Source organism: Mytilus trossulus, chromosome 8, assembly GCF_036588685.1.
Source record: "Mytilus trossulus isolate FHL-02 chromosome 8, PNRI_Mtr1.1.1.hap1, whole genome shotgun sequence".
Lineage (NCBI taxonomy): Eukaryota > Metazoa > Mollusca > Bivalvia > Mytilida > Mytilidae > Mytilus > Mytilus trossulus.
Genome location: NC_086380.1, coordinates 29,524,524 through 29,546,834, shown reverse-complemented (window position 1 = coordinate 29,546,834; position 22,311 = coordinate 29,524,524). Strand labels below are relative to the sequence as shown.

The window sequence follows — 22,311 nt, the reverse complement described above, 5'->3', positions numbered from 1 at the left end:
GTATTTGCAGGTCTTATACATCTCGTTTGATTTTAAACTGAAACAATGTTTCCTCTTCTAAATGTATATTATTGTTTTGCAACCATATGGGTTATTCCAATTTACACACAACTTTAAGTCAGTAAATGATTATATACTGGTGTATCATGTCTATCGTAGATGGACGTGAATGTTTCTTACCATCTGAATGAAGGCTTTCATAAAAGGAAGATTGTATTTCTGGTATAACCTATAAGAAACCAACTGTTATATTATACTCTTTTTTTGTTTGTTTGAACATGCACCTTTACATCTAATCAGCTTAAAAAATCAAATATTTCAGAAGAGACAAATCATTGTAATAAAGCAGTACCCAGTCAAACTGATATATTTTAAACTACAATTAGTAAATTAAACACTTGATTTGAAAGCCTCTTTGTTGTATATTTAATAAACATGTATGGTGCATGACAGACAAATGAACTGGGTTAAACACGTTAAAGTTTTTAAATGACTACATGTACATCGAATTAAAACAAAACAACGAATTGTGGTAATCACTAAAAATCGATTGTATATGAATCGTGTTATAACAGCTTTATCATTACTGACGCAGATTTGCTTTTTTATAAATTTATGTAAAAAAAAATGATGCTTAGAGTAAAATGTTTTATTATTCAAATCTAGATAAAATACCAAGGATCTGATAAAAGCAACAACATAAAAAGAATAAATAAAAATAGAAAAAAACGGAACCTTAAAATTAAGTGACAAGTGTATGGTATTTAACGCTTTTCTGACGTCCATCTGTAGTTTTACTGTAAAAAATTAAGTTAACATGGCGATGAGTAGCAAAGACAGGTACACGGATATTTGCATCAGTAAAACTACATATTGACGTTCGCAAAGCTGCAAGTACAATACAGGTATCTCTATGATATTGCAAAACAAGTACATAATTCAATATCATTCATTATTTCAACGTAAAATGTTCATCAACAAAAAATCTGCGAAAACATATTATCTTCTTTGGCTCCTAAACTAGGAGATGTCATAGGTACGCTTTCGGCGTCATACATAAACACTTGGCGTTTTCTGGCTTTTTGGCCGCTTCAGAATGTAATAGAATTTGATAAAAATGATTTTGGCTTATTATTGAAGATATTACATTTCAAAACAAATCGCAACTATCGGCTTCTTTAGTTACAGACAATGATATAAACAATTTTACGCCTACTGTCATCGAATCAGAACCATTGATACAACATAATTGCATTAGAATATATATTCCTGATTTTTTTACATTTGAGAAGTTATATTGCTATATTTTGATAACAGTTATTTCTTTTAGTACTTACCATTTCAGAGGAGGAGCTGTTATGTTGATCATCAAAATCGGCATTACAAATGGGTGTATAAGGGCTAACAGGATAAATAACCCAACCTATCCAAATATAAATAACTACAGTGCATGTTTATCTGATTGCTAACAGAATATTGAGTTTTGTTTTGTGAAAAAATATGAAGATTTATTTAAGACTGTACTAAGCATGCTTAGGTCAGGATTAAGAATTTTTGTAAACTGTTCGGACCCCTTGTTTTTTCCTACGATACCGTATAAAAAAATTGCCACATTTAACTCATCTTTCTGAGATGAGACTTAATTAGCTCATAAAAAAAATCATCACCAAAATTTACGCAGATTGAGATTTGAGACTAAAATAATGCAAATGCTAAATACATGTATAAGGTAACGTTCCGAATCAGCCTTCTCCTGCTATTTCTAATAATAATGTGTCCCAAGTACATGGATGCCCCAACCGCACTATCTTCGAAGAATGCTAGCTTGATCTAGAACATCATTGACAGAGCCCGATGGAGCAAAGGGGGTTAAAAGGGGGCAATTTGGCACACACATTTTTTCATAAATTTTTGTAGGTTTTCTTTTTGAAATTGAAAGTAAAAGTAAAAGTAAGTTAAGTTACATTTAATATAGCAAATCATTTTTCCAACTCCGGCAGTGAGATTCGAACTCTCAATCTTAGCGACTTTAGATAGATCAGCGTACCCCTGCGTCACTGTCATTGTAAAGAATTTATTTAAATTTAAGTACTTTAGTCTACTACTACGGAAGAAATTAAAAACAAAATATATTAAGATTCTTACTCAGTTTGTTTTCTTTTTGGAATTATGTGTTCAGATGATAACTTTTTGTTGCCAAATTCATGATTTTTACGCAAATCTAGGAGGAATCCATTCTTTGAAATATTATGTTTTCAATGAAATATACATGTTTTTTTTTTCTTCAATAAAAGTGTTTTCAACTTTTTCATACCGCAACACTTACGAAACCATGTTTTGTTACATCTATTTCAACTTTGCAAAACAAATTCTGAATATTTTAGTTTAGTTTTTGTCTCTTTTCTCATAATATCTTTAAGAAATGACTTCGGATTTCAAGTTTGTGATTGCGCTGCAACAAAAACAAATTCCATTTGCAACTAGTGTACAAGTTAGAACTATTAGTTTAATACTTTTCCTCAAAAACTCACTTCACAGTTATTGAAAAAAGTCAAAAATCCTCTTAAAAGAGCAGTTTTCTTTGCACTTCTTCTTGAGAATATTCCTCAAAAATCGAAGAAAAAATAATTATTTTTACAGAAAAATTACACATCAGTAAAGGGGGAATTATTTATTAACTAATAATAAAGAGGTTTGATGCACATTCAGTCGCATTGCTGGTTATCTGAGGATTAATTTGAGCCCTTCACCGGTATACCACATCTGTACGTCAGCAAATGACGATGGAACACAAATGCCCCAAAAAAATCTTGAAATTGGCTTCACCGGTAAGCTGTACCGGTGTGAAAGGGAAAGGGTAAACCCACCATTAGCCTGGGATAGTGCTGTATAACACAACATAGGCATCAACTGTTTTTTTTCATTCTAAATTAACTTCGAAATTTGATTTGCGTAAATCCACAATATTTAGACATTCATTTATTGAGTGATTTGTTGTGTGAATCTTATTTTTGTTTTTGTTTGTCTTATTTATCTTTTTTTTCATAAACATGATAAATAGAACAATAAAAAATGGTTAGTCTACATTTACAGTGAATATCATGGGTAGCAATGTTTGTGGTTTGCAGTTCATATTCAGCTGCAAGATTGATGCTTATCACTCGGAAATTACCTTTCTTCATTCATTTAAGTAAAGTCTGTGAGTTTGTATTATGACTATTAAATAAGAAATACATGCTTTTGTTCAATCGATCACAGTTTTACATTTTGGATCCATTAGTTTCTTGGTTATTTCGAAAGGATTAGTTTCAGTAAGACCCCTTTTTGGACCCAAAATATAGCAGTGTAACACAATTTTGAAAATGTTATCTTTACGCTATTACTTGGAAAGTAGAATGTTTCTGCTACATAAATATGGGCTATGTTTGACAATACAATGCACATATATAGGGTACTACCTTTATTAAGGCATGCTGAAATACTGAAATCTTAAAATTTTTAGCATTTTAGTCAAATATAAGAAGGTTTCCGTCTTATATGAAAGTGGCCACATTCGTGTTCATTCATAATATTACATGTTAGTTGTATTTGATGATTATACATAATATATACAAAGGTTGAGGATGGACACGGATGCGGCCACTTTCATTTTTGTCAAAAACCATTTGAAAAGTGACGTTTTTTGGCATATTTGATAGATTTTTCATATTGAAGCTTGAATCGGAGCGGTTTTAATGACTAAATCAGTTAACATTTATCAAATAAACTAATAGAATCATTACAATAGACACTTAAGGTAGCACAATACAACGATTTTATGACTTCAACTCCCAAGTTTTAAAATCCTGTAACTTTCCTAATAATGCTTGAAAATTTATAAAAAGTTTTAGTTTTTGGATAGCAAACAAATTACTCTTTCAAATTAATGCAATGTTTGTATTATACAACAATTATGTAACCAATTATAATGGTAACTGTGTCTAAAATATTTTTCACCAAATTTCCACTTTCAAATGAAATGAGCTTCTACATAGGTATCCCTAGACGGTTTTATTATATGTTGTTCCTACGGCCATTTTCTACAAAAGGGTGTCTCAGATTTTAGATAGAATGTGTAGAATAAATTTTACATCTAATTAAACATCTTTTATTTGGTTAGGATGTTTACACTAATTAGTGATTTATGAGAGAATGGAATACCATGGCGAGACACTCTTTTGACGCTCATGGTGTGTTGATTAAGATTGCGTTAAATTTTTTATGTATAGTTAAAGAGATGAAAAGGCTAAATTCATTCAAGTGAACTTACCCAGATTTTGTCCCTTATTGCGTAATGATTGCATTATAAAAATATTGCATTCATTTAAAAGATGTATCTTTTATCTATCTATGTACACTTTTTTTTAATTTTTCCAAGCATTTATAAGAAAGTTACAGCATTTCAAAGGTAAGTGATTGGAAGCAAAAAAAATGTATTGTGCTACCTTAAGTGTTTAAAAAGTGTCCAAAATTTTTCGTTATATGAACTTGAAAATTGAGGCCAAACTTGGTCCTTATGACCTACTCCTTTGCCTTGTAAACATGTTAAAATTTAATGAACATATTGCATTACGTTGCATTTAAAGATTTTGAAAGCGTTCGGTCCCGAAATGCGTCCGTTATATTTAGCATAAATACTATCGTTTTATTCAATAAGCATACCTTACGAAACACGGATGTCTCCTCTCCGTACCACATTTTATTCAGAATATCTGTGACGGTTTTGTTGTCAAGAAAAGCCTTGTTCTTCGTCTTAATTGCATCTTCTAAGTACCCATGGTTTACCAAAAGACGACCAGCATGATTTACTGATTCACCGAGCTCATTTTCAACTGACTCGTTGTTTGAAGTTGCCTCATAAATAAATCCTGTAATCAGGGTTGCTCGCTCAGTGAAATATCTATAAAATAGACCAATTTACAGAACATTATCCAAATCTTCAATCCATGATATAGTCGTCAGTTTCGACCCATTCCCAATTATGATTGCAAAGAATGGAGATGGGTTTTTTATTGAGGCATTGGTAACTGTATTTAATGTTTTATACTTAGATATACATGTAGGTATAGTTCTAATTGGTATTGGTCTTTTAGATAATGTTTCCAAATTATAAGAAAAAGTTTTGATTGATAATACATTGTAGTAAGTGTGTAATTCCACATCGATAAAAGGGTTGGACACATCGAGACATAAGTTCTCTTGAACGATTGAGAACAGACTGTAATCACTTATAACTACAATAATTTTTCATTCTATCGAAATTATATCAAATGTATGTTTGAATCTATTTCCACAAACATGAAATTAAGAAAAATTTCTAAAAGTTTCAGTTCGTCAAAGAATACAATAAAAATTTGTAAATTATTGCATCGAGTGCCTCATGGATATAATTTTAGGTTTTCTGACCAAGAACAATTGAGATCTTGGGATTTGGTTGGGTTTGGATTGCTCAGTCTTTAGTTTTCCATGTTGTGTTTGGTGTACAGCTGTTTGTCTTTTCGTCTGTTTTCGTTTTATTTTACCATGGCGTTGGCAGTTTGTTTCAGTTTATGAGTTTGAATGTCAATTTGTTTTCTTTTGCATCTCTCTTATGGCTTAATAGTTTCAGAAAATTTATTTTTAAGTAGCGGTAGTATCAAACGTATATGTGAAATGTATTCACATCCAGTGTTTACTTGTTTTCAACAACGTCGTGCATAAGCTCTCCTAAGCAATTCGTTTTTTTATATTAGTAACCAAAGTTCTGAAATATTGTTTTCCAATTCGCTTCAATTTGAATTAGGGGAAAACAAACATCCGCATTACTTGTATTCGTGAAGTTCGCTATAAATAGACAAACCTCTAGGTAAAACGAACACACAGCATCAAGCATATGAAACAATTAAAATGTTATAAAGTAGACTGTTCCTTTAAATTGCAGTAGCTAAACTTCAAAACGTTATTGTGCCAAACACTTGATACCCAATGCTAAATGTAAACTTTTAGTTTCTTGTGTACAATTTGGAAATTAGTATGGCGTTCATTATCACTGAACTAGTATATATTTGTTTAGGGGCCAGCTGAAGGACGCCTCCGGGTGCGGGAATTTCTCGCTACATTGAAGACCTGTTGGTGACCTTCTGCTGTTGTGTTTTTTTATTTTGGTCGGGTTGTTGTCTCTTTGACACATTCCCCATTTCCATTCTCAATTTTATTGTTTTGAATAAACGTTTTTTACTCTATTATTACTAGTTAGTAGTATAGAAACTTATATTAGAAATGCAATAAAATGAATTCGCTCTTTCCCTAATGGCTTCGCCTTCTTTTACACATTCAGTATGGTATCTGCCTTGCTATTTTCCTTACAATTTAAATCTCTGTGATGTCTCCCTCTGTATTTGTTCATTCTTCTTGTCGTCACTAACATCTTGTAGAATTTTACATCCAACTAATATGTGACGAATGCAAACCTGCAACGTTTAAAAAAAATTATGAATATTTAAATTTCCGAGATAAATGATTTTTTTAATATTTGATGTTTGGGAAAAAATGCAAATTCATTACTCTTCTTCAAAGTGGCTTGTAGTCAGTTCAGCACTGTTCATTAGATGTTTGTACAATTCAGTATAATGTTGATCATTGTTGATTGATTGAAACGATCGAAATTGTCTGCAATCAAATTAACTGCAAAGTACTATTTTTTCTGCAGTTGATACGTCTGCAAAAAGACTGAAAAACTAAAAACAACTAAATAATATGTATTTAGTTATTTAAGAGCTGTTCAGGTGAAAATCAAAATTTCAATGTTTCACAATGTACAACCTTCGATTGGTATTTCTCAAAATAATCAATATTTATAAACATATAAACAAAATAAATCAGCAATAGTGTATATCATGGTTAAAAGCTTTTAAACCTGTTTATATCTAACTGTAGATCATGGGTTAGAGTCATTTGTAATCATTGTACATCGCCTTTTTCATATTGACATTTGCATATCATTTCCATTAAAAATAACCGAACGAGTGAATCTTGCTAGGGTTAGCCTCAAAGCAAAAACTGTTAGCACATATAAGATATGGGAATTAATAAACTAATAAATGCAAATTGAAAACGTTAAGAAAGATACAGACCAGTAATAAAAATAAAAATAATAAAACATTTAAAGCTGTTGACAATAACATAACCACTACATCTATATGTAGCTGTTATGGTTGAATCAGTTGATATGTAACGATAACCTTTTTCTTACAATCTAACATATTACATAAATTATTATATAAACAAATTGCATATTACATACTACAGAATAACAATAAGTGTTAAAGAGAGGGGAACGATACACGAGAGACCTTCATATAAACTCCTCATAGTTGCCAGGATTAATAAATTTAATATGAAAGCCAGACGCACGATTCGTCTACAAAAGACTCATCAGTGACGCTCGAATAAAAACATGTTAAAAAGGCCAAATAAATTACGAGGTTGAAGAGCATTGAGGACAAAAACATCCTTAAAGTTTTAACAGCTAATGTATTCTATTCCTGAGGTAGAAAGGCCTTATTATTTAAAAGAAAATCTGGTGATACCCTTGAGGAAATAAATCTCCACCAGCGATGTCATCGACCCAGTGGTTGTAAAAACTCATCACAGATACCAGGATTGAAATTTATTATGTACGCCCGTTTCGACTACAAATCAAATCAAATCAAAACATGTTAATAAGCCCAAATAACATACGAGCATTGAGGAACAACAATTCCTAAAGTTTAGCCAAGTACAGCTAAGGTTATCCATATAGAGGTAGAAAAGCCTTAGTATTTAAAACAAATCAAAGTTTTGTGAACAGTTAATTTATAAATGTGAACATATCAATGATAATTCAAGTCAACACAGAAGTGCTGACTACTGAGCTGGTTAATAAGACACACGCAATCAAACTGTAAACTTTGGGCAATCTTTAAATACTTTGAAGGCTTCAACTAAACACTGACTTACAAATCCTGTATCTATAAGCTGAGTTGCACCAGAATAAATTTTTTTCCGCAGTAATGCTAGATATATGAGTCCAATGACATCAGAATTTGAGACTGCCCGCTTGATATCTATCAAAATACATTAAAATTTAAGATTATAGTTATATGAAAAATCGGTTGGTATGACAAGCGTGTAGCTAGAAACAAGCAAGTTCTTGGAAAGATAAAAAGATTGACTCTTTTTCATACACATTGTATAATCAATAAGTCACAAAGGTTTTCTTTATTTATCACTTATGTTTACTGAAGAAAAAAAATCAGAATACTATTGCGACAAACAGAGCATAAAAAACCCATAAAAATCATTGTCTTGTTTGAAACAAGGAAAATGGGTTAACTAACTATACATTGTAAATGTTGAAATTGGATGTAGTATCAATCACCATTTTGTTCTTCTTGCTTATATCCTTTCATCAATAGTCTACACGTTTATAATAAATAAACTTTTCATATAAATTAGACCTTTAGTTTTCCCGTTTGAATGTTTTAATGTTACTAATTTTTGGAGCCCCTTATAGCTTGATGTTCGTTGTGAGTCAATTCTCCGTGTTGAAGGCTGTACATAAACCTATAATGGTTTACTTTTATAAATTGTTATTTGGATGGATAGTTGTCTCATTGGCACTCATACCCCATCTTCCTATGTCTATTGTTTTCTTGTCTTCATACATTGTGTCTGAGATTTCCTAAACATAAATTCACCTTTTTCCTTCAAATCTGTTGGCAGATAAGGTAACCGGGACAATGCTTCCAAATCAGCTTGTAATCCACTGGCAAATGCAGTTGTCAAATCCTGTGAACGATCATATATTACATGTACATAATTTTCTTACCTATTCTCCATAAATAAAGACTACACTTAAAAAATTAAAATGTGTATCTAAACATTGCATTCTAATAAAAAAAGAACCAATATTAGTGTAATTTCTGACAAGTATCTAGGTCATCATCTCCATTTATTAAACTTCATGTAAGCATGCTATACATTTGATTGGTTAATACGAGGAATAGCATTTATTCTTTCACATTGCTTATGCTTTTTACTAGGGATGTCAACTCGACGACGATTTACAAATAGATTACTCGTTGGATTTACCGAGCGATACTCGAGTACTGACTCGGTAAAACATTTACACAATGGCAGCACAAAATAATAGGTCGTTGTCTTATGTAAGTAAATCCCTCATTTTTATTACCTATGTCCATGGAATTTTTTACCTTAATGAATAGCTCATTTACTATAAATATACTTATTAATATGTAATATGGCAATGATCTAATTAAGAGGCTGTTCAATTAATTAACATGCAAATCCTATGATAATGGGTGGCACAACATGATTTTCCCCCACTGAATTCTTGGTTCCAATGCAATGTTAATATCATACAAACGATATATATGTCAACGATACTTTTGAATCAACAGTGGATGGCTCAGAAAATGATTTTAAAGTTCACTAACAACGCAACAAAATTTTGTACAAAACGAGGAGTTATCTCCCCTTTTCATTGAATTTTCAGTGCCTTCTATGTATTTTTTTTTCTTTATTTGTTGCAGTTAATCTCCATGAAAGAATTAAGTTGTGATATGGAATATATGAAAAAATTCTGAAAACAAAATATTTCATGTGCTATCCACTGCCTGGTTTTTACATGGACAACCTCTTAAGTAATTAATTAATAAATATAGAAAACAACAGTATTTGGGTAACCGTAAAAATAACTATAAGGATAAGAAAAGGGTGCATGATGCTTTTTATCATTTTCTAAGGGTCGACATAGTGTTCAACGAATTTGTTCTTATCTTAAAAATATTTTCTGGTCAACTGTTTCTAGAACGAATTCATATACTGTCATATACAGTTTTTGTTATTAATAGCAAGTGAATTAAATAATTAAATTTCTTCAAGTAACTGTTTTTGGCATATAGGGACATTTTAAAGCCGACTATCTGGAATAGGGTTTTCATTGTTCAATATCGTACGGTTGCCTATTATTGCTAAAAGAGGGACGAAAGATATCAGAGGGATAGTCATAAATCGAAAATAAACTTACAACGCAATGGCTAAAATTGAAAAAGACAAACCGACAGACAATAGTACACATAACACAACATAGAAAACTAAAGAATAAGCAACACGAACGCCACCAAAAACTAGGGGTGATCTCAGGTGCTCCGGAAGGGTTAGCAGGTTCTGCTCCACATTATACACCCGTCGTGTTACTTTAATGATACAAAACTCGGTAAATATTCTAATTCGGTAGGTCACATTCATGAAAGGTTACGACGTAAGGAACACATCCGATATCATTTATGAAGCGGTTATTTCACAACGGTCATCCTACTCGTAGTGGAGACCGTAAAATATAGGAAGGGATGATTTCAACTTTGAATTGGAACTTTTGATTTAATAGCTTCCTTGTGAGAAGCAACCCTCTATAAAAAAAAATTATGATAGAAAATGCAAGCACGGGCATATCGTATCAATTGGGAGATATATACCCCGTATGCAGGTGCTGCTGGAATGTTGTTACTTAGAAATGGGAAGTTCACAATTGGAAAGCTGAAATCATCTCTTTCGTAGTAAAGTTTGGTTTTTATCCGAACCTCATTGTTAATTTCAATGTCAAGATGCTAACATCCACCTCATTAGAACCTATTCGGATATTTGTCTCATTGACAATAGTACCACATCTTAGTTCTATATTGTGAAACTAAAGCATATAAGATTCGGCACCAATATATAACTGTTCATGCTCATTACGTTATTGGACTAATTGTCCTTAATTACAACCATTAGTTTGATAATGGCACTCTTTATACATGTAATTGACGTTAACGATGTACAATTCATCTTGTGCTATCTCATAAATTGAATGCAAATAAATTAATATATTTCTCTACTTTAAATACCTGTTCATAAATGTATTCAATAGATCGATGATCAAATTCCAGCTTAAAGGCGTCTTCGGGAATGCGCCATTTTTCAATCTTCAAAAGGTACATCGATAATACGTTTACACACATTTCTTTGTCTGTCGCCTACAATTGTTTGAATTGTTTTTACTTAAGGATATTCGCTTAGTGCTTTTTTTTAAAGAAAAAAGATACCAATGTTAAAAGGCCACGGACCTAATTTTTGTGCTTTTGAGTTCTGTAATTTTTATGCCATTCATTTTAAATAGTCTTTTTACTTTGAAACAAAGGAGCGAACACCCTGAAGTCAATATATATAAGCATTTACAAAACGTATCGATGTAGCTAAAAACACTAATCATCCCTTAATCATCATCAAGTAGCCATCGCTACGCGTTTTTGTTTACTTACAGTTTGAAGGACACTAGCTAAGAGATAGATAAAAAATATAATATTTTTGTTTTTGCTCAATCATTAATGAAATGGAAATAGTGAAATAATAATTCGCTTTTAGCAGCCAGTATGGATTAATTTTGTCACAATAAGCTAAAAGATATTGATTATGAATTATTCAATTGAAAGTGAATAGTTCGACCTCATTGAATCCGTATTTATATTTCAATTGAATACCTTAGCTTGAGATAGATAACATGTGAATTGTATGTGTAAAGTTATTTAAAGGAACAGAATATCAATATTGAAAGTAAAACAAAGGTTAATCATTTGATTACTGATTCGATCACAAAATTTTATGTCTAATACAGGTAAAATAAGATGATAGACATTTATTGTTCATCTATGATATTTATTAAATATAGCATTGCAAAATCCACCAGCACGAGTTTGCTTTTCTATTGATATCTATATTTATGTTTGCATAACTTATATGGTCATCCGATGACTTAAGAGGTCAACTTGATAGTTAATTAGATGGCCTTTAGTTTAAAATACACATGAAACGAATCTGCGTATTTTCATGTAAGTGTCCTGTTAATTGTTTATTTTAAACTAAATAGTTTGGATAAAAGTTTTACATTGTTACAAATCAAATATGAGAATTTGATTAAAATCGATGAACATGAATTTGACAGCTAGTGTCCCTTCAAAAAGATCAATTTTCACGTTGACATTGATTTGTAGTAGAAACATTCCATTGCTATTGGTTTGCAATTTCAGAATTGTCTAATTGTTTGAAAAAAGACATTAACCAAATCTGTGTTCCAATTTTTCCTGAGATCAGTTACATGGCAGTTCTCATTTTTGGTGTATAAACTTCAACTCTAAAAAAAAAAAGCACATTCTGTTGTCTGCAAATCGGTCCTCGTGATCATCGCGTGTTTTTTTTGTGTTTTGTGTTGCTTTGTTTTTAATAAAATGCAGGTTCTGTCTCATTTAACAAAGCTATAATAAAACAATGTTTTATTAGCATGTTAATATAAACTTACGTATACTTTTTGTCTGTTTGAAATTGTGACTGTAATTATAAAAATAAATGATTTCATAAAAACATGATAAAGATAGTGTAGTTTACATAGTTCTGAAATACGAACGATAAAGATGGTATTACAATGAATAAAACATAAACATTTTTTTCATTTAAACAATAGCAATGCATTATCGGTCTTCTTATCCACTGTGTCTAAACCACACCGGCAAAACTTGTTCGGACTGGTGGTATCTAACATCCGGCACAATGACGGAACATCAATAGACATAAGAAAGATAGGTTTCTCCTTATTTTATTAATTTTTTTTTTATGATATCGAAGAATATATATATACCTATACAACTATTTTCTATTGGGATATGCAATATTTTCTACAACTGTTTTATATTAACGGAGAAATAAGTAAAAATGCATGTCAAAATGGCGAATTTAGTGAACCCTGCCTCGAAATTGTTTATTTCTCGTTAAATTGTTTACATTGTACAGAAAGAAACGTACGGGAAGACAGATACTGACACGAAGATTGCAAAGCTAGTCAGTATGATCATCTCAATACTTGTGTTTCTGTCTATGGACATGATGGAAAGGAAGAAATGGGTCATGTCAAATTAAAATACACAGTTTTTTTCATTGTTGTTTACTATACAATCACCCGGTTTCGTCTATATATATCCCCCGTTTTTTTTTGTTTTTTTTTCTACAAAACAACAATTTATGAAAAGAAAAACGTTATCACGGATCTGAACATTGTCTTTTGAAAGAATTTGAATATATAAATATATGTATTGTGAAAAAACTTGGCGTGTTTAACTTTTTTTTAAACGGGCACTTTTGGACATAGATAGTTATGGTAATACACATTTTCCTTATGGAAGGCGTATCCATTATTTCACTTATCTTCAAACTAATTCTAAATGGAATATAAATACTAAACAGCAAACACTGATATTTGATTATTTTATAACATTATGATATTTTGTTTAATATACTAGAAGAATATGTGACCCGCTTATTTTTTTACAAAATAACTAAACAACGCTTAATAAACAAAATTTAAAACATCACCAAAAAGTATGCAGGACTTAAGATTTATATTACTAAGAAGTGTGTAAAGTTTGATGCAATAATGATAAATCGTTTTTGAGATATGGCGCGACATGTTAAAACACTACTGTTTAACTTAAAAAGTCCTGTAACTCACTAAGATTTTAATTTGAATTCACTAAAAGGTTTACAGATATTTTGACCATTATAAGAAATAGCTTTGTTAAGTTTCATAAAAATTAGATAAGCTGTTCTCAAATTACTGTGCGACATGTTCAAGTTGGAGAGAAGGATAGACGGACGGACAGAATGGCTGATAAATAGAGGAACGGATGGATGGATGTATACAATAATACGTCCTGTCAAAACTGTGACGGGCGTGAAAAACGCATAGAAATGAAAATAAATCTAATTAAAGTTAAATAAGTTTTATAAGGATATCTGCCAAGTCGATTTATTTGTATATCTTGACTTCCTAAATCATTTTTGCTATAGGACTTTTATATGTTTAAAAAAAAGAAGATAGGAATTGATAAACAGAACTTCAAATTCGTCATTTAAGGGCAATGCTATAACTCCTTTAAGAACGAATGTGAGAATTTTTATTGTAAATGGGCAAATGGTAGAGCAGATAATCATCTGGCCCTTTCGAATTTTCGATGTTTACGGCTGTTTTCAAATAATTGACATCATGTACTTGCATGTCCTCCTATGTTTATTTCTTAGCCATTTTGGTTGACAAGCGGGGTCAAACTTTTAAAACTTTTTAAAACTAGATACCTTAATTATAATTAAAAAAAAATTATGTGATTTTAGATAAGGTTTGTTAAATGCAGCCTAGTAATTTTAGATGTGAAAACTTATGTAAAAAATTGTATTAAAATATAATGCACGACGGTCGACCAGTGCCAAGTGATGAAAACAAAAAACTTTTCCTGTTGGATCAAGTTAGCTAAAAACAACCAAGAATTCCAAACAAAATTTCACCGTTCTTAGATTTTAAAAAAATGTGTAACAACTGAAAATTTCAAATTTCACGAGCGAGATAACTTGATCGGATATAGCAAACAACTTCATTGTCGTTTTTTTTCAATAAAAAAAAAAAGACATATTATGTATACTATAGGTGTACGCACTGACATGTCACAAATGCTTCAATGGTCGCAATTTTATTCATTTTGAAGTTCTGAAAGATAAAAAAAACCAAAACGATTGTATATGGAACAATTTATGTCGAGGTCTAATGAATCCTGTCAGACGGACATTAAAACCAACATCGCAAAATCCTTAACATTTACCAATTAATGAAGGAAATAAGTTCAGGGTCACATGAAACGTCATGTGCTCAAAGGAAAAATATTATAGAAATAAGGTCAAGGTAAAGGGCAATGGGCATATGGCAAATAGTGACAAAAATCGTTAGATCTGTGTTCCCTACTTGTATATGTTGCAGTCAAATTTAACTTTTGACATATGCAGCTTTATACCAATAGTTCAAAACGCTTATATTTCAAATCACTGGGTCTCCCTTGTTTAAAAATATCAATGAAAATGTTTAAAATAAACATAATCAAACTCACAAAATCCGATTTCGTGGGTGTTCCTGTTTTCTTATTTCTTTCAATATGTTAGTTCGGTATACACTTTATAAGATAAGTGACAAATCTAGAAGACGTAAAGGTTAAACGCCCCCAACCCCAACTTTGATTGCCAAATCTATATTGATTCATTTATTTAACGATTATTTAAAGCAAATAATAGTGAATATATTTTTCGATTCGCTACGCTCGGCGGTATGTAAAAGCAGTTCGAATTACGTCCTCTTTCAAATAAACTGAATCCGTCTGTCTGTATATATTGACCAACGTCAGTGTACGATCATCATAACATAATAGCAATATAATATACCCGTTTTTTGGTATCACTTGTCGTCCGGCGTGCGGCGTCCGGTGTTAACATTTACAAAAAACTTCTACTCTGAAACTACTGGGCCAAATTTGGCCCCAATCATCATTAGGGTATCTAGTTTAAAAAATGTTTCCAGTGACCCGTCCAACCAACCAAGATGGCCACCATGGCTAAAATAGAACATAGGGGTAAAATGCAGTTTTGGCTTATAACTCAAAAACCAAAGCATTTAGAGCAAAACTGACTGGGGTAAAATTGTTAATCAGGTCAAGATCTATCTGCCCTGAAATATTCAGATGAATCGGACAAACCTTTGTTGGGTTGCAGCCCCTGAATTGGTAATTTTAAGGAAATTTTACTGTTTTTGTTTTATTATCTTGAATATTAGTATAGATAGAGATAAACTATAAACAACAATATTTTTCAGCAAAGTAAGATTTACAAATAAGTCAACGGATCAAAATGATCAGTTGACCTCTTTTGGAGTTATTGCCGTTTATAGTCAATTTTTAACCATTTTTCGTAAATCATAGTAATCTTTTACAAAAATCTTCTCATCTGAAACTACAGAGCCAAAATAATGCAAACTTGGCCACGATCATCATTTGGGTATTTAATTAAAAAAATGTGTCCGGTGACCCGTCCAACCAACCAAAATGACCCCCATAACTAAAAATAGAACATAGGAGTAAAATGCAGTTTTTGGCTTATAACTCAAAAACCAAAGCATTTAAAGCAAATCTGCCAAAATTATCTTTTAATTCAAGATCTATCTGCCTTGCAATTTTCAGACAAATCAGACAACCCGCTTTTGGTTATTATCTTGAATATTATTAAAGATAGAGATAAACTGTAAACAGCAATACTGTACAGCAAAGTAAGATCTAAAAATAAGTCAACATGACCAAAATGGTCAATTGACACCCTAAGAAGTTATTGTCCTTTATAGTAATTTTTTAACAATTTTCATAAACTGTAAACTTTTACTAACCTTATCCACTAAAACTACTGATCCAAGGTCATTATAGTTAGAGATACTTGTAAGCAGCAAGAACCTTTAGTTAAGTTTTTTTATTTGACCAAGCCGGGTTATGTATTGTGAAATTTATGACAAAACCGGGTGATAAACATTGACGAAACCGGTCAGTTTCATTTTCACATGACCAATTTCTTTCGTTCCATACTCAGAAATACAAGTATTGATATTTTCATAATGACAAGTTATGCAATCTCCGTGTCAGTATCTATCATCCCGTACCTTTCTTTTTTGTACAATGTGAACAATTCAACGAGAAATTAAACAATTTCGAGGCAAGGTTCACTCAATTTTTCATTTTGACATGCATTTTTACTTATTTCTCCGTTAACAAATGGTTAACATAAAACGGTTGTAGAAAATATTGCATATCACAATAGAAAATAGTTGTGTATGTATATATATTCTTCGATATCATAAAACTAGAGGCTCTCAAGAGCCTGTGTCGCTAATCTTGGTTTATGTGCATATAAAACAAAGGAAACAGATGGATTCATAAAACAAATGTGTTTTGGTGATGATGATGTGTTTGTAGATCATACTTTACTGATCATTCTTGTTACATACAATTTTCTCTATCTGTAATGAACTTGGCCCTTTAGTTACAGAGGAAAACACGTTGTAAAAACTTACCAAAATTTATCAAATTAATGACAATTGTTAATAAAATGACTATAATGGGCAATAACTCCTTAAGGGGTCAAATGACCATTTTGGTAATGTTGACTTCTTTGTAGATCTTAATTACCAATTGGGGGGCAGTAATTCAACAACCAGTTGTCCAATTCATCTGAAAATTTCAGGGCAGATATATATTTACTAGATAAACAAGTTAACGCCTTGTAAGATTGCTTTAAATGCTTTGGTTTCAGAGTTATAATCCAAACTCTACATTTTACCCCTATGTTCTATTTTTAGCCATTACGTCCATCTTGGTTAGTTGGCCAAGTCACCGCACATAATTTTTAAACAAGATACCCTTATAATGATTTTGACTAAGTTTCGTTAAATTTGGTTCAGTAGCTTTAGAGGAAGAGATTTTTGTAAAGATAACAAAAATTTATGAAAAATTGGTAGAAAAATACTATTCAGGGCGATAACTCCTTAAGGGGTCAACTGACAATTTTGATCATTTGACTTATTTGTAGATCTTACTTTGTTAAACATAATTGCTGTTTACAGTTTATCTCTATCTATAATAATTTTCAAGATACATGTAATGTCCGAAAACGGTCAAAATTTCCTTAAAATTACCAATTCAGGGGCAGCAACTCAACAACCCATAGTTTGATTCATCTGAAAATTCCAGGGCAGATAGATCTCGAAATAATAAACAATTTTACTACATGTCAGATATGCTCTAAATGCTTTGGTTTCAGAGTTATAAGCCAAAATATACATTTTACCCAATGTTCTATTTATAGCCATGGACGCCATCTTGGTTATTTTTGCGGGTCACCGGACACAAATTCTAAACGATATATCTCAATGATGATTGTCGGTATGTTTGGTTAAATTTGGCACAGTAGTTTCAGGGGAGAAGATTTTTGTAAAAGTTAACGACGACGGACGACGACGGACGTCGGACGACGCCGGACGCCGGACGCCAAGTGATGGGAAAAGCCCACTTGGCCCTGTGTGGCCAGGAGAGCTAAAAAATTGAAAATAAGGAGAAACCTATCTTTTTTCTGTCTATTGATGTTGCGTCATTGTACCGGATGTTAGATACCATCGAGTCCGAACAAATTTTGCCGGTGTGGTTTAGACACAGTGTTATCGTTGCCTAGAATTCATATCGTTGCCTATTTGTTAAATAGTTATGCATAGATAGACATTTATAATCCGTTTTCTTAATCTTAAAGGGCTTGGCATGTTGGACCTTGTATTAGTAAAAAGAATAGGAAGACCAATAAAGGAAGTATTCTTAAAGTACAGATTGTGTAAATGTATATTTAGTCAGTTTTTGTTTTATTTTTAATTTTTGTAATTGAATGGGAACATTTTCTTTTAAAAGATATACATTCGAAAAATAAAGGCAGCAGTATTATACCGCTTTTAAAAACTCATAAATCCATGGACAAAAAACAAAATCGGGGTTACAAACTAAAACCGAGGGAAACGCATTAAATATAATAGGAGAACAACGACATAACACTAAAATGTAACACCCACAGAAACGGACCGAGCATCAGACAAAATTCCACAAGAATAACAAATATAACATCAAAACCAAATACATGAATTTGGGATAGACAAGTACCCTGACACGTCTTAACCACATGCTTATCCACATGTGGAGCAGGATCTGCTTACCCTTCCAGAGCACCTGAGATCACCCCTAGTTTTTGGAGGGGTTCGTGTTGTTTATTCTTTAGTTTTTTATGTTGTGTCACGTGTACTATTGTTTTTCTGTTTGTCTTTTTCATTTTTAGCCATGGCGTTGACAGTTAGTTTTAGATTTATGAGTTTGCCTATTCCTTTGGTATCTTTCGTCCCTCTTTTATCGCAATGTGAATTTACACTCAAACATTTAAATCGTCACTTGTGTATTGACAATAAACAACAAACTTCATTATTCATAAATTTCATGTTATTCTTCTTTGAGTATACACTTAATATGATCTTTTTAAATTGTAGAACTAGAATACATGTTCGGATATGCATCACTCTAGCCCATCCCTACTAATAAGGGTATGCTCTCATTTTATAAGGCTTAGCATACTAAATACAAAAATATGTCCATAGAACACGGATGCCCCACTCGCACTATTATTTTTTAATTTCAATATACCGTCAAATAAGTATAAACTACCGAAATTTGCTTTAAGTTAATAAGTTTATATCATAGGGAGCATGTGTACATTTTCAAGATGATAAGACTTTAACATGCTTAACTCCATCAAAAACTACATTGACCAAAACTTTTACCTAAAGGGGGATAGACGGACAAACGAAAGGACGAGCAAACGGAAAAACAGACGAACGAACAGACACATAGACCGGAAAACAATTGCCATCTATTATCGTAGGTGGGACATCAACAGTTTAATAACGTAATTTAAAATAGACATACCTCCGATAACCAAATGACATATTAGAGCTTCAAAATCCAAATTGCTTTGCACCTCATTGATAGCAGTAATTTCTTCTGTTGTTTCTGCATTCTTGATTGTAATGAGAGTTTCAGATTTTCTGACAGTCCAAGGTGTCTTTAAGTTTGTCATATGCTCAGTTGCCTCTTCAATGGAGCCATTTTCAAGTGTCAGAACAGTAACGTCTGGACTGCTTTTCTACGATAAAAAAAATATAACGGAGACACAAAGTTTATCTCCAGAGAAAACATGAGTTACCTTTAATATTGAATCTGTTGACAACATCAATAAAATATATGTTTTACTTACAAGAAAAAGTAGAAAATCTTTATTATAAATGAATGATACCATTCGAGGCCATCACTTAACCACTTTGTCTTAAAGTAAATAATAAAAAGATTAATGTGTCGAAGATATATCAGCATTACCAAAGAGCAGAAAACAGCCTCGTGACTTCAACATAGCGGGAAAATATCGCAAACGGAAGTGGGCTTAAGTTGGCACCCTTAACATTAATTTGTACTAGTTCAGTAAAAATGGGCAACCCATTTAATTCCGAATCATATGGACTAAAATTATGAAAAAAACCATACGAAAAATACGACGAGGTTCAAATGTTTTGTGGGATCTCAAACTTCACCCTGTGACTCTAGTAAATGTAGAATAAGCAGTTACCAACATGCCAGCTTGGAATTTCAATTTAACTGATTGAAAAATAATGCTTTCATCATAAAACAACCAAGCACAAATACAAAAAAACAAGCTCCCAATAGTGGCTCAGTATCATACCATCATACAATTAATGAGAATAAAATAACCAGCCAACACAAAGTTTTATAATTTTGTTTATTCCCATGCAAAATCCTATTAGTAATAGGATAGCGATATTCATTCCAAAATATACCATCCTTAACGACCTGCCTAAAGTATCATAATTATATCCCTTCTGAATAAGTCTGTGTAAAGGTTTGATTAGATTTTGAGATGAATGACGACAGTTTTGTGCTTTTTATAAAATAATATAAAAGATAAGTGATTGTATAAGGTTTCTACATTTTGATTTATACATACAAACGATGCCTTTGTGTAAGTAATTTGTTGTCACCAGAATTTCGTACCTTCAATCGAATAATCGGGAGTAATAAAATATTAGCACTAATTAATACGTCTTCATTCAGTCCTCCATTACGAATGGAAATGATTACCGGTAGAACTTTCTCATCTAACACATCTGTAATTGAAAAATGGTAGGAATTATAATACAAATCATTATTTTCAATTATTAAACTGTTGCACTATTTCGTATGCATAAGCTTAGGTCACATGCGTATCTGATGTTTGAGTGATAGTTCCTAAGGCTTATGTGCGGGAATCGTAGTTTTATGATATAGGTAAACTAAAAGAATTTCATAATAACAACAACACGATTAAGGCATGATAAAGAATTCGATTGACAATCATTATGACATTTTCTAGTAATTATACGCGTATCATTGGGGGGGGGGGGAATTGTAAGACAGGACATTAAATCAAAATCTGACTCAGAAATGTAAAACAAAACAAATGTACATTTTATTTGTTCTAGCTTAACATGAAAGTACAGATGTAAAATACCTGACGGTATAATATGTCTGCATATTTATTTAAATTAACGAATGATGCCATTGTACCGATGACAAAATTGAATGAAATTAAGTCAATGTTTTTGATATCGAAAACCATTGTGTTATAATTGGAATGTGACAAAGAGACAGCAACCTGTCCATAGAACATACACCAACAGAAGGTCACTATTAGGTCCTCAATGCAGCGAGAGACTCCCGCACCCGGAGGCGTCCTTCAGCTGGTCCCTAAACACATAGTTTCTTCTTTTGTTAAAATCCCATACATAGGTACATACATGAGCGAATCGAGCACGTTGAGAAAGCCGTGTATCAGTTTGAAAAATGCATTAAACAAATAGTATGTTGCGACCACAATTTCGTAATTTCAATCGAATAATCGGGAGTAACAAACTACTAGCACTTTTTTTATACTATTGCAATACTTACATTCTGCCATCCGGATGAAGTACTTAATTTCACTCTCTTCGGTATTTGTATCCCCTCTTTCAAAAATTCGGAATCCTTTCTTCACCAATTTCTTTGTTTGATTAAAACAGAAAAACTTAGATACTTTTATTAATTCAAATACTGTAAAACGAAATATTTTCTTTCCGAGGCAAAACCTAATGCCTCAAAATATGCAAATAAGAAATTAAATGCACATGATAATACAGAACACAGAACAAATAATTAGAGGGACACTAGCTGCCAAATTCATCATCACCGATTTGACTCAAGTCTTAATATATTGTTTATAACAATGTAAAACCTTTTATAGACTATCAAAAGTATAAAATAAACAATTTACAAGATATGGTCTAACTAAGATGTAGCTTCGTTTCGTAAGAATTTTAGTCAAGACGCCATCTTATTAAGTGCCAGTCTGCCTAAGAATCAGGCAGTGCTGAAAACATGACAAAAAAAACCCGCCCAATTCTACATTGATTTCAGTTCATAATATGTAGTTATGCACACAAATAACATTAATTTCCATTTTCTGTTCTGGTAATAGGAGATACAATTTGGTTGAAATGCACTAGAAATTAACAAATAAGGAGAGATAACTCTGTAATTTGCTATCATTCTAACCGATTTTCTTACCAAGTTATTTGATATTACCAGACACATACAAACAAAAGACTAATACTTTTTTTTAACTCAGGATGATGGTTAGTAATAAATAGCACGATTAGCTCGGTGGGATTTTTCT

General features: G+C 31.8%; 1 protein-coding gene across 1 annotated transcript in view; it reads right to left on the bottom strand.

Moving 5' to 3' along the window:
- LOC134727556 (transient receptor potential cation channel subfamily M member 2-like) overlaps positions 1 to 21,590 on the bottom strand; it is a 42,574-nt gene extending 20,984 nt beyond the window's left edge. Inside the window, exons 1-11 of the mRNA XM_063591937.1 lie at positions 21,549 to 21,590; positions 20,616 to 20,728; positions 19,479 to 19,695; positions 12,416 to 12,444; positions 10,968 to 11,096; positions 8,757 to 8,847; positions 8,017 to 8,123; positions 6,385 to 6,488; positions 4,702 to 4,939; positions 1,338 to 1,423; positions 181 to 229 (exon numbers count right to left, since the gene is read on the bottom strand). Of these exons, the coding sequence (XP_063448007.1) occupies positions 181 to 229; positions 1,338 to 1,423; positions 4,702 to 4,939; positions 6,385 to 6,488; positions 8,017 to 8,123; positions 8,757 to 8,847; positions 10,968 to 11,096; positions 12,416 to 12,444; positions 19,479 to 19,695; positions 20,616 to 20,728; positions 21,549 to 21,558 (1,173 nt within the window). The 5' untranslated portion in view covers positions 21,559 to 21,590. The remainder of the gene's footprint in view (positions 1 to 180; positions 230 to 1,337; positions 1,424 to 4,701; positions 4,940 to 6,384; positions 6,489 to 8,016; positions 8,124 to 8,756; positions 8,848 to 10,967; positions 11,097 to 12,415; positions 12,445 to 19,478; positions 19,696 to 20,615; positions 20,729 to 21,548) is intronic.
- Between the last annotated feature and the right edge of the window lie 721 nt (positions 21,591 to 22,311).